Raw genomic sequence first — 15,452 nt, forward strand, 5'->3', positions numbered from 1 at the left:
GACCCACTGTCATGCCGTCAAAATCCCATGAGGTGGGCTTTATCATCCCCATTTTATGAACTCACACTGTGACTCGGAGACCAAGTAAATAATCCACAATTTAAGCACTACAGCTGGAACGTAAACTCAGGTCTTCCTGGCTTCAAAGGACATAATATTTTCACTACACCACGAGTTTTCATAACCTCGACTGTGTACAGTTATATAGCCCAGCACCAGGCACATATTTCTGAATGTTAGGTTGAAAATGTCCTTTGCTTTCAACCATGTTTGATTTGCATATAATTACTTCATGTGAATTAATGATCCATATGATTTTTAAGGTCCATTCTAAAGCTGACGTTTGCATTAAGGAAAAGCTCAGGGGATTTCTCTAGCAGTCCAGTAGTTAAGACTTTGCCTCCCAAAGCAGGGGCTGCAGGTTTGATCCCTGATCGGGGAGCTAAGATCCCAGGTCCCTCGTGGTCAAGAAACCAAAACATAACATAGAAGCAATATTTTAACAAAGTCAATAAGGACTTTCCACATAAAAAAAAAAATCTTAAGAAAATCTCAGGTGCTGTTTAAAGCACACACACAAAGAAGCAGATTGCTTCCTTTGTCTTAATCACCCCATATCTTGTAGCAGGTAAAAGGAAATCTAACACTTACCTCTACTTTTTATGTTTTTTAAGCTGGAAGTTTTACTTTTTTTCTGAATTTAACACTAGCTATATATTTTCGAATAATATTATTTAATTTCTAAGTGTCTCAATGACTAGTTAACCAAGCATGCATATTGTGGGAAGGGCAATTCTTATTTTAACTTTCAAGTGGAGGAAACCTTGTAGCTGTGAAAGATTCTAAAGAATTTTCTCTACATTCCCATAGGTAATCTGCCACATTCTCAAACTAAAAACATAATAAACTATCAAATGAAGACTTCAGAAAAATCAATCAACCTGACAAAGGTAAGAAAATGTTTTTCATGGCAGTAAGTCTAAGAACCTAACCTCCTCATACAACAGCAGTATCTGTATGAGAAGGCTAAACAGCCTTTCCGTTCATTTTCTCTTTTTGATCTTTCTTTTCTACTTCAACAGATATTGTTATGTTCATATTACTGCTTGTCACTTAAATAATCATGCATTTCTGATATAGTCCAAACTCCTCTTTTATAATTGGTTTTAATGTTACTCCAAGACCAACTAAATATGTATTAGCTAAAGTCAGAGATACTCACATCCCATGGAAAACTGATTAAAATCCCAATGAGACTGACAAAACAATTACTTTAAAGTAAAAATTCAGTGTTTTGTCATTTTATGTATGTGAAAGGGTAGACTAATGAAGGTTCCATGTGCTCCCTGTAGATCGTAAAGTACAACAGATGCTGAAGCATCACTGTCTTTCTTGGTCTTAGGGTGAGACTGGAGAAGCCACTCGTCATGCCAGAGAGACGACCAACATGAAAACACAAACAGTTGCATCCTATTTTAGAGTAAGAGGTGACATTATGATATGTTGTGCTTAAGCATGTTATTTATTCTAAATTATAGTTGCCAGTTAAAAGTAAGTAACAAATATCAGAATGCTATTAGCAAAGAAGAATTTTTGTTGTATTTCATTTACTATCTGTTAGATATAGGATATATTAGGTATTGTCAAAAACCTATGGATTGGTTTACTTTGGTATTTTATCAATAAAATTATTGTATATTAGATCAGTCTTAAGGGAGGTCCACGGCAAGAGGAGAAGGGGACGACAGAGGATGAGATGGCTGGATGGCATCACTGACTCGATGGACATGAGTCTGAGTGAACTCCGGGAGTTGGTGATGGACAGGGAGGCCTGGCGTGCTGCGATTCATGGGGTCGCAAAGAGTCGGACACGACTGAGCAACTGATCTGATCTGATCTGATAGCTTGGTTACAATTTTTCCATAGAACCAAGCACATTTTCACTAGAATAAAGCCTAAAAAGGTTTATCATTCAATGATATGATAACCATCAATCCTTCTTCAAGACCTGAATGTTCTTAGGGTGGACAGACATATGGGACAGGGTCAAGCATTCATCTCCATCAATACCTCCCTTTACCTGGATGAGCTGAAAACCTCAAGAGAAAAATAGAGCCAGTGTAGACATGGGGCAAAGAGCAGGGACACCAGGGAAACACAGTAACGTGCCAAGGAAGTGATTCACTGTGACTTCAGCGTGGAATCAAGGTGACTTTTCTTCCTGGGACAAGATGGGAGATAGCAAAGAAAAGAAGCCCTTTGTTCTCTCTGTGTGCTGGAGAACCTGCCCTGCCTTCATTACTGGTTCCTGGTCTTATTTATATCTTCTGATGAAATGGTAATTAACCAGGCAATTAAAATGAATAAGATACCACCTAAAACTTAGAAATTATTGATTCCATGTAACATGGAGGGAGAGGAGGAAATTGGGTTAAATTTACTCTGTGTTCAGTGAATAAATCCAGTTCTCAACAGAGTCATGAAATACTTTTAAAAATAACTAGCTAGCTTTATTAAATATTTTTTCAGGTCCTAACCTTGTAGCAGACTGTGTGTGCTTAATCACCTTTGAGTATCATCTCATGCATTTATATGCTGAGTATTTCATTTGCTTCAGGTACATCCACCTTAGAGCAGGCTCCAGCACAGCTGAATGAGAGTATTTACAGCCAGATTATTTCTTTTGCTTTAAGTGAGTTATGCAAGGCCATTATCATACCACTGTTGCATCAAACACTGTGTGTATGTTAAACCATTCATTCATAAAGTTGTTTTGTACCTCAGGCTGCAGTGAAAATGGATATATTCCATATAGTATGTAACATATTTTAAGTATGTAACATATGTATGTTTTCCATACAGTATGTAACATATTTTCAGTTATTTTTCATTCTGCAGAGAATGAACATAATGTAGCACTCTGCCTTGGTCCCTAAGAAACTCCGATGCCAAAGTTTCAGGGAGCTCTTGCTCAGAATGCCAGCAGACACGTCCATCACACTTGTATCTCTAGTGCCTGAAAGATGTGGGACTAAAGTGATCATGACTCAGTTTAGAGAGTGAGTCACTTTCATTACTCACTTTCATTACAGAGAAATGTAATGAAAAGGCCCCCACAGTGTCAGAGCCCAGCTGTTTGAAGAAACTCACAATTGGGTCTCAGTGCCCATGAGAAAGCCATGCAAATCCAGTGCTTTGTCAGTTGCCCACTTCTAGGATTTAGTTTGCACTGGCTTCATCACCCAGGCTTGAAAAGTCCATCAGTAAAGGAGATTCAGCTAGCAACAGCTGTCTCTCTCCATATATTCAACGGTTGTGATTCTGGTCTTTGACATACTGGAGTTGATGTTTATTTTTTTTTTTTTTACCATCTTAACATTTTTAAGTGTCCAGTTCAATAGTGTTAAGTACATTCGCTTTGTTGGGCCACCATCCATCCCCGTAACTCTTTTCATCTTGTAAATCTGACAATACCTATAACTTTCCATTCTCCCCTGCGCTAGCCCCTGGCAAACCTAATTCTATTTTCTGTCTTTCTTATTTTGACTACTCTAAGTGGAATCAGACAGTATTTGTCTTTTTGTGACCTGCTTATTTCACTCAGCATCATGTCCTTAAGATTCATCCATGTTATAGCATATTACAGAATATCTTTCCTTTTTTAAAGCTGAATAATACTCCTGTTGGTGCGTGTTGAATTTTGCTTATCCATTCGTCAGTGGCTGGACACTTGGGTTGCTTCCATGTTTTCGCTGTTGTGAATAATGCCGCTGTGAATGTGGGTGCACAGATGTTTAAAATATTCACAACCTCGAAATTGAGAGTTATGCTTTACTCAGCGGGAATTTTTAGGACTTCAAGCCTGAGAGATAGCATCTCAAGTAACCCTGAGAGAACTGCTCTGAAGAGACGAGGAGAGAGCCAGGGTATACAGAAGTTTTCCCAAAAAGGGCAGGTAGTCCGAACATCAAAAGATTATTGTTAAATAAAACCGGATATCTGAAGTTGAGGAATTTAGCTCTTTTCTGTGTATAGGAAGATGCAAGAGTCTGGGTTCACTGAAATTATTCCTTTGATATGCACTTCACCTGTCTGGGGCCAATATTCTGTTTATTCACATCTTGAATTTTCTCATGACTTACTGTAAGGAGTGGCTGCAGTATGATGGCTGCTAGATGGCAGGTGTTCTTTCCTTCCTGAGTTCCCTCAGGGCTCACCAGCTCACCATCAGTGGTGGCTGCAATTGCTAATGACTGTGTTTACTGGTATGGCAGGAAATATTCCATTTCTCACTAGTTTTCTGAGACTCCACTTTTAGTTGAACCATGATTATCCTACTGTGTTGCTGGCTATCCAGCAGTTGGCTGCTGTTTTAATAAGGTATTGCTGCAGAAGACAGTTTTCATATCTGTCTGATTAAAATATTTCTAAAATAAGAAAATCATCAAACCAGAGCAGATTAGAGTACCTAAGTACCTAATGGATTTGCTTGTTTTTATAACTGTCTTCCCTGGGGAAGGGCATGGCAACCAACTCCAGTATTCTTGCCTGGAGAATCCTTTGGACAGAGGAGCCTGGTGGGCTACAGTGCATGGAGTCTCAAAGAGTCAGCCATGGCTGAAGTGACTTAGCACACATGCACATAACTGTATCTTATATATTAAAGTGCATTAACTTCTCAGTCCTTGTTTTAACCTAGGAGATGATAACTGACAAGGGCTTTGCACTTTCTTAGAAAAAAGAAAAAAAGAGCTAGACAAGGGAATTAATAGTATAAGGAGGAAACCAAATTGTGTGCCTAAATATTGTAATTTGTCAAGTTTCCCTGAGAGGATATAATTACTTCCAAACAAACTATATAAAAAATAATATTCAGGGCCTTTCCAGTCCCAAGCACCAGCCTTGAAATTAATATGTAACATTTTCATGTTAATTGAGCCTATTAATAAAAGTTGTGGTAAGAGAAAACAATATTATCTATTAATTAAAGTTGCCTTAAGAATTTACAGGAAACCTTTTAATATGTACATTCCTAGCTATTGCTTCTACATTTTTAATAGTAAATATCATAAATATAGTGTATTTAAAAAAATATACTATAAATACAATTTTACTAATGCATATGTTAATAAAAATTATATATTACTGTATAACACTCAGTTTTCAGATTTTATTCTTATAATTAAAAGAAAGATGTGCAGGCTGCTAAGTGTTTATATGCTATGCTGGGAATTTTATTTTTGTTGCAAATTACAGTATTCTCTGATGGATTTGTTATCTAAAATGGTGGTCGGCCAACCTCACTTCATCCGCTGCATCAAACCAAACAATGAACGTCAGGCAAGAAAATATGACAAAGAAAAGGTTGTGCTCCAGCTTCGCTACACGGGCATTCTGGAAACAGCAAGAATCCGAAGGCTGGGATATTCACATCGGATACTTTTTGCCAACTTTATAAAACGGTGTGTGAACTTCTTTTTAAGTTTCCTTGGACATTTTTTATAAAAATTCTTGAGAAGAATGATAGGAAACAGAAAGAAAATGACTCAGATGTTCTAGAAAGAAGGCACGAAAGTGATTGTGTATCAAAAGAGAAGGTGACTCTTAATAGGGGCTGGAACTGTCTGTTGTCAGCTGGGAGACCCAGGTAACACAGGGAAATTATCCATTGTGTACACGAAAGCAGGTAACCCACATGTTCTTGAGTTTCAAATTTCAAATTAAAATTTGACCTTATCATCACACTTTTCATTTTTCTATAGAGTTTATCTTTAACTTGCTTAACTATCAATGCTAATGCTAAGTCACTTCAGTCGTGTCCGACTCTGTGTGACCCCATAGACCCACCGGGCCCCCCTGTCCCTGGGATTCTCCAGGCAAGAACACTGGAGCGGGCTGCCATTTCCTTCTCCAATGCATGAAAGTGAAAAGTGAAAGTGAAATCGCTCAGTTGTGTCTGACTCTTAGTGACCGCATGGATTGCAGCCTAACAGGCTCCTCCGTCCATGGGATTTTCCAAGCAAGAGTACTGGAGTGGGGTGCCATTGCCTTCTCCGTAACTATCAATATAAATAACATTAATATAATCTTAAGTACCCTTAAACTTAAGTGACTATTTTTATACACGTGGCATTGTGCTAAATATTATGGAAGACAGTGACTTTTTTTTCTTTATTGTATTGTAAGCACAATAACCAACTTTTAGTATATTAGAAATCAAAAGGAAGTTGTGATTATCTGTACTTTTTTTAAGACTCACTAGACCTTAAATGTGGCTTATGGATTTTTTAAGATGAAGTTCAACAGCTAAAAAAGCAATTATGTGCTTGGAATATACTGGAATTAACCTAATTTAGTCTTAAGAGAAGTACCATTAAACGTCAGTGACTATTTTTATACACATGGCATTGTGCTAAATACTACAGAAGACAGTGAATTTTTTTTTCTTTATTGTATTGTAAGCACAATAACCAGCTTTTAGTATATTAGAAATCAAAAGGAAGTTGTGATTGTCTGTACTTTTTTTAAGACTCACTAGACCTTAAATGTGGCTTATAGATTTTTTAAGATGAAGTTTAACAGCTAAAAAAGCAATTATGTACTTGGAATATACTGGAATTAACCTAATTTAGATTAATATTTTCAAAATAATATTATGTCCATTTTTTTCTTTTTTGTATGGTACCTGTTTCATAAGGTTATTTGTGATGTTAAATGTGACAGCATATTTATTTACTTTTTGGCTGTGTGCCATGGAGGAGCTTAGTTCCCCGACTGAACCCATGCTCCCTGCAGTGTAAGCATGGAGTCCTAACCACTGGACTGCCAAGGAATCTCCTTTTTTTTTTTTAAACTTCTCTACCTGTATCTAGTCTTGTGGCCCAGACAGTAAAGAATCTGCCTGCAATGCAGGAGACCCAGGTTTGATCCCTATTTGGGAAGATCCCCTGGAGAAGGGAATGGCTATCCCCATTCCAGTACTCTTGCCTGGAGAATCCCATGGACAGAGGAGCCTGGCAGGCTACAGTCCATGGGGTCGCAAAGAGTCAAACATGACTGAGCGACCAACACTTTCACTTTCATATCTAGTCTGGAACAGTGAATTGTAATACTTACTTGGTCCTCAAAAATGAACAATCCAGTTAGGATTCTCAGAGCCATAGACGTGGAAAGTTAGTGAACAGTGCAGGGTAATAAATACCAAGATCCAAAGAGACGGTTTGTAGTGTTAGAGTTTAGGAAAGTGAAGGATGATCTCCACGAAGGCTGATAGAGAGAATATCAAGAATAAGTGCTGCACTGGGATCTGGTGGGAGGCATGGTTTATGGAGAAGACAGGAAGGGGCCATCTCTGGGTACAGGTTGGTGCTCCGAAAATCAGAGGGACGTGGGTGAGACTGGCTCAGCAGTGTGTGTTAGTGAAGTGACAGGAATGATAAAGATGGGATCAAAGGGGAAGACTGGTCAGGTTAATGTTATGAAGAGAGAGCCCTGAATACTAGACTAAACCAGTAGTTTCAAAACTATCCATGGTTTTACAACATGGACTGTAGAAGAGCTGAACCTATTTTCTTGATGATTCTGTAGTTGATGTATTGTATTACTTATTTTGGAGACGGAAATGGCAACCCACTCCAGTATTCTTGCCCGGAGAATCCTATGGACAGAGTAACCTGGTGGGCTACAGTTCGTGGAGTTGCAAAGAGTTGGATATGACTGAGTGATTGAGCATTACTTATTTGGAAGGTCAGAAGTGAGAATAAGTTTTTAAATATGTTTCCAACCCCATGCTGTTACAGAATAGCAAATTACTACATGATAAGTGAATAAGGGGAAATTATTTTTTCCTTATTCACAAAAACAATTTCTGGAGAACATGTGAGTAGTTGTTCTGAATCTAGAAAGCTCCAGAAATAAAGGCTAATAAGCCTTTTCTCTGTCATAAATTTGAAAACTGTCATCCAGATTAGCATAGACTCTTAGGAAGGCAGGACAGTTTGTAAAGGCCCTGTGGAGGTGTAAATAGGACTAAATAACCCTCCCTGTCCAGCCTTATCCTTTGACTAACCCTCCTTGTAAGATGGAAAATCATCAGACCCTTTGTCCATTCTGTTATGGATAAACTCTTCTATTGTGTGACAAAGAGATAATCCTAAAGGAAGACACACAACATGAACTTACTTTGCACAAGACACTGGGTTTTTACTGTAGTTATTTCTAATGAGCCCTTACACTAAAAAGCTACTGAAGTTGGATCCATCTTTCCACCAGTCACTGATGCACAATTGTTTGGCTGTCAGAGCTCTAACACAAATAGAATTTAGCGAAGGGAGAGGTACACATGCTTTAAAGTGAGAAAATCCAGATTTGAATCCCAATTCTGCCACTCATACTAAATGTGTGACCTTGTTCAGCATCACTTGAGTAACATTCGAGCTTCAGTCTTCCCATCTGTGGATAAGGGTGATGATGTTAGTTAGCATCTACTGTATAGGTGGTTATGAGCATTGAATGACGCAATATTTAGGAAGGCTACAGATAGAACGAAATGTAAACAATGCATTTCAGCTACAACTATCTTCATTATTATTTTTGCTTCAGTCCCAAACTCCCCAAATTACTTAATACCTCCTGTGCTGTGGTCTCAAATGCCACCATATAAACCTTGAAGTGAACTCATAAAACCAAAGTAGAGTCAGTATGTTGGCTTTAAATCAAGAGGCACAACAAAGCACAAGCTGGTTGTATACAGTGAGTGAAGAATAGGGGAGAATCTAGGATGACATGCAGATTCCTAGTTTTAGAGCCTTTTTAAGAAGGGTAAAGAATCTGCCTGCAATGCGGGAGACCTGGGTTCAATCCCTGGGTTGGGAAGATCCTCTGGAGAAGGGAAAGGCTAGCCACTCCAGTATTCTGGCCTGGAGAATTCCATGGACTGTATGGTCCAAGGGGTCGCAAAGAGTCAGACACGACTGAGCGACTTTCACTTTTAAGAAGGGTTGACATCATTTGCAGAGATAGGCACTAGCAGAGGAAAGAAAAGGTGATGCATTTTGCTGAGTCTAAAGTGTCTGTGGGATAAGCAGGTGGGGGTGTCTAGCAGGCAGCCAGGAGTAATGTGTTTCCTGTTTATGAACACAGGGCTAAGGATGTATGTATAGGAAGCATCACGTATAGGGAACAGTTAGAGCCATGCATGTAGATGAGACACACATGGACAGAGCTTAAAAAGAAACAGAAACTCAGAAAAATCTAACATTTAAGCAGCAAGTCTCAATATGAGGCCTGTTGAAGAGACCGAGAGGGAGAAGGAAAAATGGGAGGCCAGGGTGGGATGGGAATGTAGGGGACACAAGGAAAGAACACTTAGGATTCAGATGGAAAAAAACCGGCAGAGGCTTTATCACTAAAAGATCACACGTTGGAAAGGAATCACTGAAGTGGAAAACACAAATTGCGCAAGTAGTCAGTCTGGAATTCCGTTTACTGGAGAATTGTTCTAAGAAGCCTGAAGGACCCTCCAGGCTCCTGAGACCCTGAACTTTTGCGAAATACTAACCAGCCCTTTCTCCCTTTCAAAGGTACCAGATTCTCTGCTACAAGTGGTGTGAAGAGCCTCCATTGAGCCCTGACACGTGTGCCGCCATTTTGGAAAAAGCTGGTCTTGATAACTGGGCTCTTGGGAAAACCAAAGTAATGTTTTCATGTAATTTTCAAGGGAAAAAAGTAATACTTATAGTGGATGTATGGAAAATTACATATTGCAATGGTAGAAAATATCATGGCTTTTCATGTTATAGAATCTGTAGCTTGTAATAGGGAAAGAAAATTGATAAATTCATAAACATTTCTTTCTTCAGCAGAATTAGATATTTTGCTCTCATACAGATTTCTTTTAATAAATTCAAGAAAAATATATCTTGAAGATTTATCCCCGAAAGGGTGGAACGTACGAGTCTAGAAAATTTTTTATTTTCTCTGTTTTGTTACCACCAAATATAGTCAGAAAGCTGTTGAAAATCATAATGAATTCAGTAGGATTCTGTTTTTCTTTTTTCCTAATTCTCAAATCTGTTTCTGTTATAAACTTGAAATTTATCTGGAGTGAAATGTTATTACTAGACTTACTATAGGATTTGGATACTGGAATGTTTATGAATCAAATTTGAGAGCCTATGAGATCTTAGCTTATTTAATCCCTTAAAGAATGAAGTACAAAATCATAATCCATTTTGAATATGGAAGTAAGACGGATGGGTTCTTGGAAAAAGGATGTATTTTCTTCTCAGATATCCTCACAGCGTTACAAACAAGATGGAGATAAGGAGATAAACATGGTACCAGGTCCTGGGAGGACACTAAATGTATTATTGGGGAGGATGGAGAAAGAGCCAAGCTAAGGCAGATGTGCTCAGATTGACCACTGAAGAGTTAACTGCTATCAGCCACACCATAGATGTGGACTGAAATTCCACATTTGCCAAGAAATTTGTATTAGCTTCAGGAGGTGTGGGACAGGATTTTCATAATGTTCAGATGAAAAGTTAGGATTTTCATAATGTTCAGATGAAAAGAGGCCTGTTAGTTATCTATTATATATATAGTAATATCTATTTGTCAATCCCAGTCTCCTAATTTATCCCCCCACTCATTTCCTCCTTGATAACCATTAGTTTTCTACATCTGTGACTCTATTTCTGTTTTTTGAATAAGTTCATTTGTACTATATTTTTTAGATTCCACGTATAAGCAATATCATATGATATTTGTCTTTCTTGTAACTGATTCACTTTGCTGTACAGCAAGAACTAATACAACATTGTAAATCAACTATACTCCCATAAAAATTAATTTTTAAAAAGACAAGTTAGTCCTGTAAAAATTTAGGGAATTTTAAAGTGTTTTATCTTATACTGAGTGTTCTCCATATTCAGTGATGTGAAGGTTGCTCAGTCATGTCCAACTCTTTGTGACCCCATGGACTAAGCAGTCCAAAGAATTCTCCAGGCCAGCATACTGGAGTGGGTAGCCTTTCCCTTCTCCAGGGGATCTTCCCAACCCAGGGATTGAACCCAGGTCTCCTGCATTACCGGCAGATTCTTTACCAGCTGAGCCACAAGGGACGCCCGAGAATACTGGAGTGGGTAGCTTATCCCTTCTCTCGCAGATCTTCCTGACACTGGAATTGAACCAGGTCTCCCACCTTGCAGGTGGATTCTTTACCAACTGAGCTATCAGGGAAGTCCATATTCTGTATTCAGAAATCCATATTTACCTTAGTATTTAGTGAGGGGAATTTCTGAGCATTAGAAAGATTTTTTTTTAATCTGTATTTTTCTCACACCATTTTCTTTCAGATTCTCACAAAGATGAATTTTTCTGGCTGAAATCTCATGGTTTATGGTCTGAAACACATGCCTAACTTCAAATGGAGTTTTAACTTGTAAAAAGGCCTTTGCAGTTCCAGTTTTTCATGATATTTAAGTAGCATTTTAAAGCTATTTGTATTTTTCCACTTCACCTTTTCCAACTCATTAGGATGGATACAATATAAGAACATTTCTAATGTTGTGCAAAAAAAAAAATGACCTTTTTAGATAGATTGAATTTTAAATGAATTGTCAACAGTAGAATGGACTAAATATATTAACGTCTAGAGTCTTGTAGAAATTAAAACTAAATTCAGTCAAGACCTGTAATGTTAAACTGTTGGCCCTTGGTGCCAAGCTTCAAAGTACTGGGAGAGTTCTATAGTTAGGGTCACCAGGTCTCATGACTCAGCTCTTAAATTTGAATTTAAGTGACTTTCTTAGTGGATTCAATCAACTCTCTTTGAGGTGATTTTCATTAATACATTCAACCATTAAAATAAAAAATATACCTTCCTGTTTCCTGGGGGAGGCTGAAAACTCTTAGTCTTCAGGCTCCCCTGTTGCTTTCATTCATTTTGATTTTAGAATCATTGAAAATCAGCCGTCTGGTCTTTACGGTGGCCACTGGGTCCAGTAAGAAAGTTGTTCATTCTCCATGGGGCCCTCTCTCTGCCTTATTCTCTCCGCTGACAACTCTGTGAGCGCCTGAGGGCAATGCCCCTGGTATCCTTGCAGAAAGTGTCCCTGGTATCCTTGCAGAAAAGTATGTAGCATAGGTCTCAATAAGCAATTGGTGAATGAACTCCTATAATTGTCCTCTCTCTTACACATTAGGTTTGTAAGAATTTTTAAGTTTGGGCAATTTAATTGTTTCCTTTCAAAATAGCATAAAAATTAGGTTTGCCCAGAGTATCTATTGCTAAAACCTTGATGAAAGAGTTTGATATCTTCCACTCATACTGGGCCATCCAACAAAAGCTGGATACCCATTGCAAAGAAACAGTATGATTGTTAAACTGTGTGACAGTGAAAGTGTTAGTCGTTCAGTCGTGTCAGACTCTTTGCGACCTCAAAGAGGGACTATCTTCAAACATAAAAATCTATAAGGTGATAGCAACATCCAAGCCAAAGAAGCAAAAGATAGTGATTTCCAAAGTCAAAAAAATATTTTGAACATAATCTGGTCTTCTGAGCACCACATGACTGTTTCATACCTGCATGCCATAGTTTTATTTGCATTTTATTTTAATTCTTTTAAGGTGTTCCTTAAATATTATCATGTGGAACAGTTAAATTTAATGCGAAAGGAAGCCATTGACAAGCTGATTTTGATTCAAGCCTGTGTCAGAGGATTCTTGGGTTCAAGAAGATACCAAAAAATACAGGAGAAAAGGAAAGAGAGCGCTATAATAATACAGTCAGGTAACCACTCAGAGCATCTCACTGTGTAACAAAATATAATGCTATGTTTAGATGTGGGCATGAAATAAAATCTTACTTACAAACCTCCAGTCTTATGTAGGTTTTGTGTTTAATTTCAATTGATACTTTCTCTGTATTAAATCTGAATGATTGTTTTAGAGATTGACACTTTTAATATCTGAATAAATGTTTTGTTTTAAACAGAATAATTCTTAAATTTGCTGTCACAATGAAACACAATTGACCTATTGTGCAAGATACTGAATTAATTGTACATTTCAAGAATCATATTATTATAACCCATTGGACAATATCATTTTCCCTATTTTATTCCAAAGGTTACACTTGCCATAATTTTTGACAAATTAATGAAATCTCATTTTGTTAAAGGGCATCCATTTCTTTCTATTAACCATAGGGAAAGAATATTTATAGTCATATTTCACAAGTTTTTATTAAACATATTAATAGAGTTTGGATTTCACTTTCTGTTTTTCTATAAGAAGCAAAATTTAGAATCCAGCCTGGCTTTATTCAGTATCTTTTAAAGAAAGAAAGAAAGAAAGAAAGTGAAGCACTCAGTCGTGTCCGACTCTTTGTGACCCCATGGACTGTAGCCCACCAGCCTCCTCCGTCCATGGGATTCTCCAGGCAAGAATACTGGAGTGGGTTGCCATTTCCTTCTCCAGGGGGATCTTCCTAACCCAGGGATCGAACCCAGGTCCTCAGCATTGCAGGCAGACGCTTTAACCTCTGAGCCACCAGGGAAGCCATCTTTTAAAGACTTTCAACTAAATATCCATAATAAGAAGTGTATTTTACTCTATAACCCAATATACATACTATGCACAATGCACTCTGATAGTTTTCTATTCTGATTTATTCCATTTCATTTCTAGATGCTAGATTTGGCCCAGTAAATTGATTTTATGATCCAGCATTTATTTGCAACCTACATTCTTAAGAACAGTACCATGGTGGGCAGAGCAGCTGACTAACAAGAGATTCGAGGTCCACTTCTGTCCATCTGTAAAAGCTCATTTAAGCCCTTTTGATGACTCACTGGGTCATCAAAAATGAAAACCCTGTAACTGAGATTTAATTCTTTATCCTCAATTCCAAACTTCATAAAACACTGAGAAAAGAGATTTTTCATAACTCACTTGAAAGTGAAACATGATGTAATATTCATAGTCCTTTATTCATTCCAGTTAGTAACAATTATGTGTTTTTCTGGCAAAATAATCATCTGATTATGGAATGCTGAATTGCCATGGGGAATGTTACCAAATATATGTTAATTTGTCCTGAATTACTTTTCTAAAAAATTTTTTTAAACTTTAAATCTGAATTTTGAAATATATCTGGCTCCAAAGATAATTGGCCAAAAGGTCCAAGCCATGTACTTAGATAATAGGGGTTTTCTCCCATGAATAGTTTGAACATGGCAAAAATGAAAGGAACATAAACATCAGCAGATTTTTAACAAATGAGTGAGTCCATTTTTTCATCAACTTCGGTCATCTCTATCATTTTAGTTTCATATTAATACTCCCCTTAACATGAAAGGTACTTTAATTATTTTCTTGCTAAAGCTTGTCATCTGGAACAGTCTTGTTAATGAGTCCCATATTTTTTACGAACCTATTCTATTTGTAGTCTTTAATTTCATTTTCCTCTTTGACATTGATGGCCAAAACTCATTTGTTTCTACCCATTGAAGTAATATTTATTATATATTATAAATAACATTATTTTGGGCTTCGTATGTTTCAGCTGCAAGAGGCCATCTAGCCAGGAAACAAAGGAAGGAAACTGTTAACACACAAAACACAGCAGTAAAAACCATTCAGGCTCAAGATCAGGAATTTGACTACAAGAAAAACTTTGCAAATAAAAGGTAAAATAATATTCATTCTTTTACTATCTTGACATTATAGATTTTTCACACTGGAAAGTCATGAAATAAAGTCCACAGTCTTTCTCATACCTAACTGGGTTCCTAACAGTGAGGCATCAAATGTCAGTGGACACCCTGTGGCCACTTCTGTGTCCTTTATTCTATTTGAGAGTTTGTTGGCATTTCATTCCAATGACCACACTTTCCTTCTTAAAAAAGATCTTATTTTCAAGTTAAGTGAAAATCATTCCAAGTAGCCTTTGGAAAGGATATTAATAAAGGCACAGCTGTGAAATTTTGGCCAGCATATTACAAGATCATGAACTGTAGCAGGAACACTGCTTTTCCTTTAATTTTGTAAGATATTTTCTGTGATCCATAGATGTAGAGGTCATCAAAGTACAGCATGCCAGCCTAATGAACATCCCCAATACTGGTCTCAAAAATCTAGATATAGTTTCTACACTATATAGTTTACACACTTCTCACTGTAGGTACTTTGTTTGGAAAAGGACATACCTCTTTATTTTTAATTGGGATATAGTTGCTTTACAATATTGTATTAGTTTCTGCTCTACAATGAAGTGAATCAGCTGTATGTATACACATATCTCCTCCTTCTTGGACCTTCCTCATATCCCCTCCTTCATTCTACTCATCTAGGTCATTATAGAGCACTGAACTGAGCTCCCTGTGCCATACAGCAAGTTCCCATTAGCTATTTATTTTACACATGGCAGTCCAGTACATCAGTTCTA

At 37.4% G+C, this 15,452-nt stretch overlaps 1 protein-coding gene across 5 annotated transcripts in view; it reads left to right on the plus strand.

Moving 5' to 3' along the window:
- The window catches only part of MYO3A (myosin IIIA), a 169,853-nt gene that overhangs the window by 127,105 nt on the left and 27,296 nt on the right, over positions 1–15,452 (plus strand). For 4 of the 5 annotated variants that reach the window (XM_059892919.1, XM_025000993.2, XM_059892918.1 and 1 more), the window contains exons 24-29: positions 871–950; positions 1,403–1,480; positions 5,257–5,462; positions 9,582–9,693; positions 12,632–12,794; positions 14,571–14,694. In XM_059892919.1, the coding sequence (XP_059748902.1) occupies positions 871–950; positions 1,403–1,480; positions 5,257–5,462; positions 9,582–9,693; positions 12,632–12,794; positions 14,571–14,694 (763 nt within the window). Of the gene's footprint in view, positions 1–870; positions 951–1,402; positions 1,481–5,256; positions 5,463–9,581; positions 9,694–11,357; positions 12,795–14,570; positions 14,695–15,452 lie in introns of those variants that run through there. The other variant, XM_059892920.1, reaches the window with a different exon arrangement.

The sequence above is a fragment of the Bos taurus genome, chromosome 13, assembly GCF_002263795.3.
Source record: "Bos taurus isolate L1 Dominette 01449 registration number 42190680 breed Hereford chromosome 13, ARS-UCD2.0, whole genome shotgun sequence".
In the NCBI taxonomy this organism is placed as follows: Eukaryota; Metazoa; Chordata; class Mammalia; order Artiodactyla; family Bovidae; genus Bos; species Bos taurus.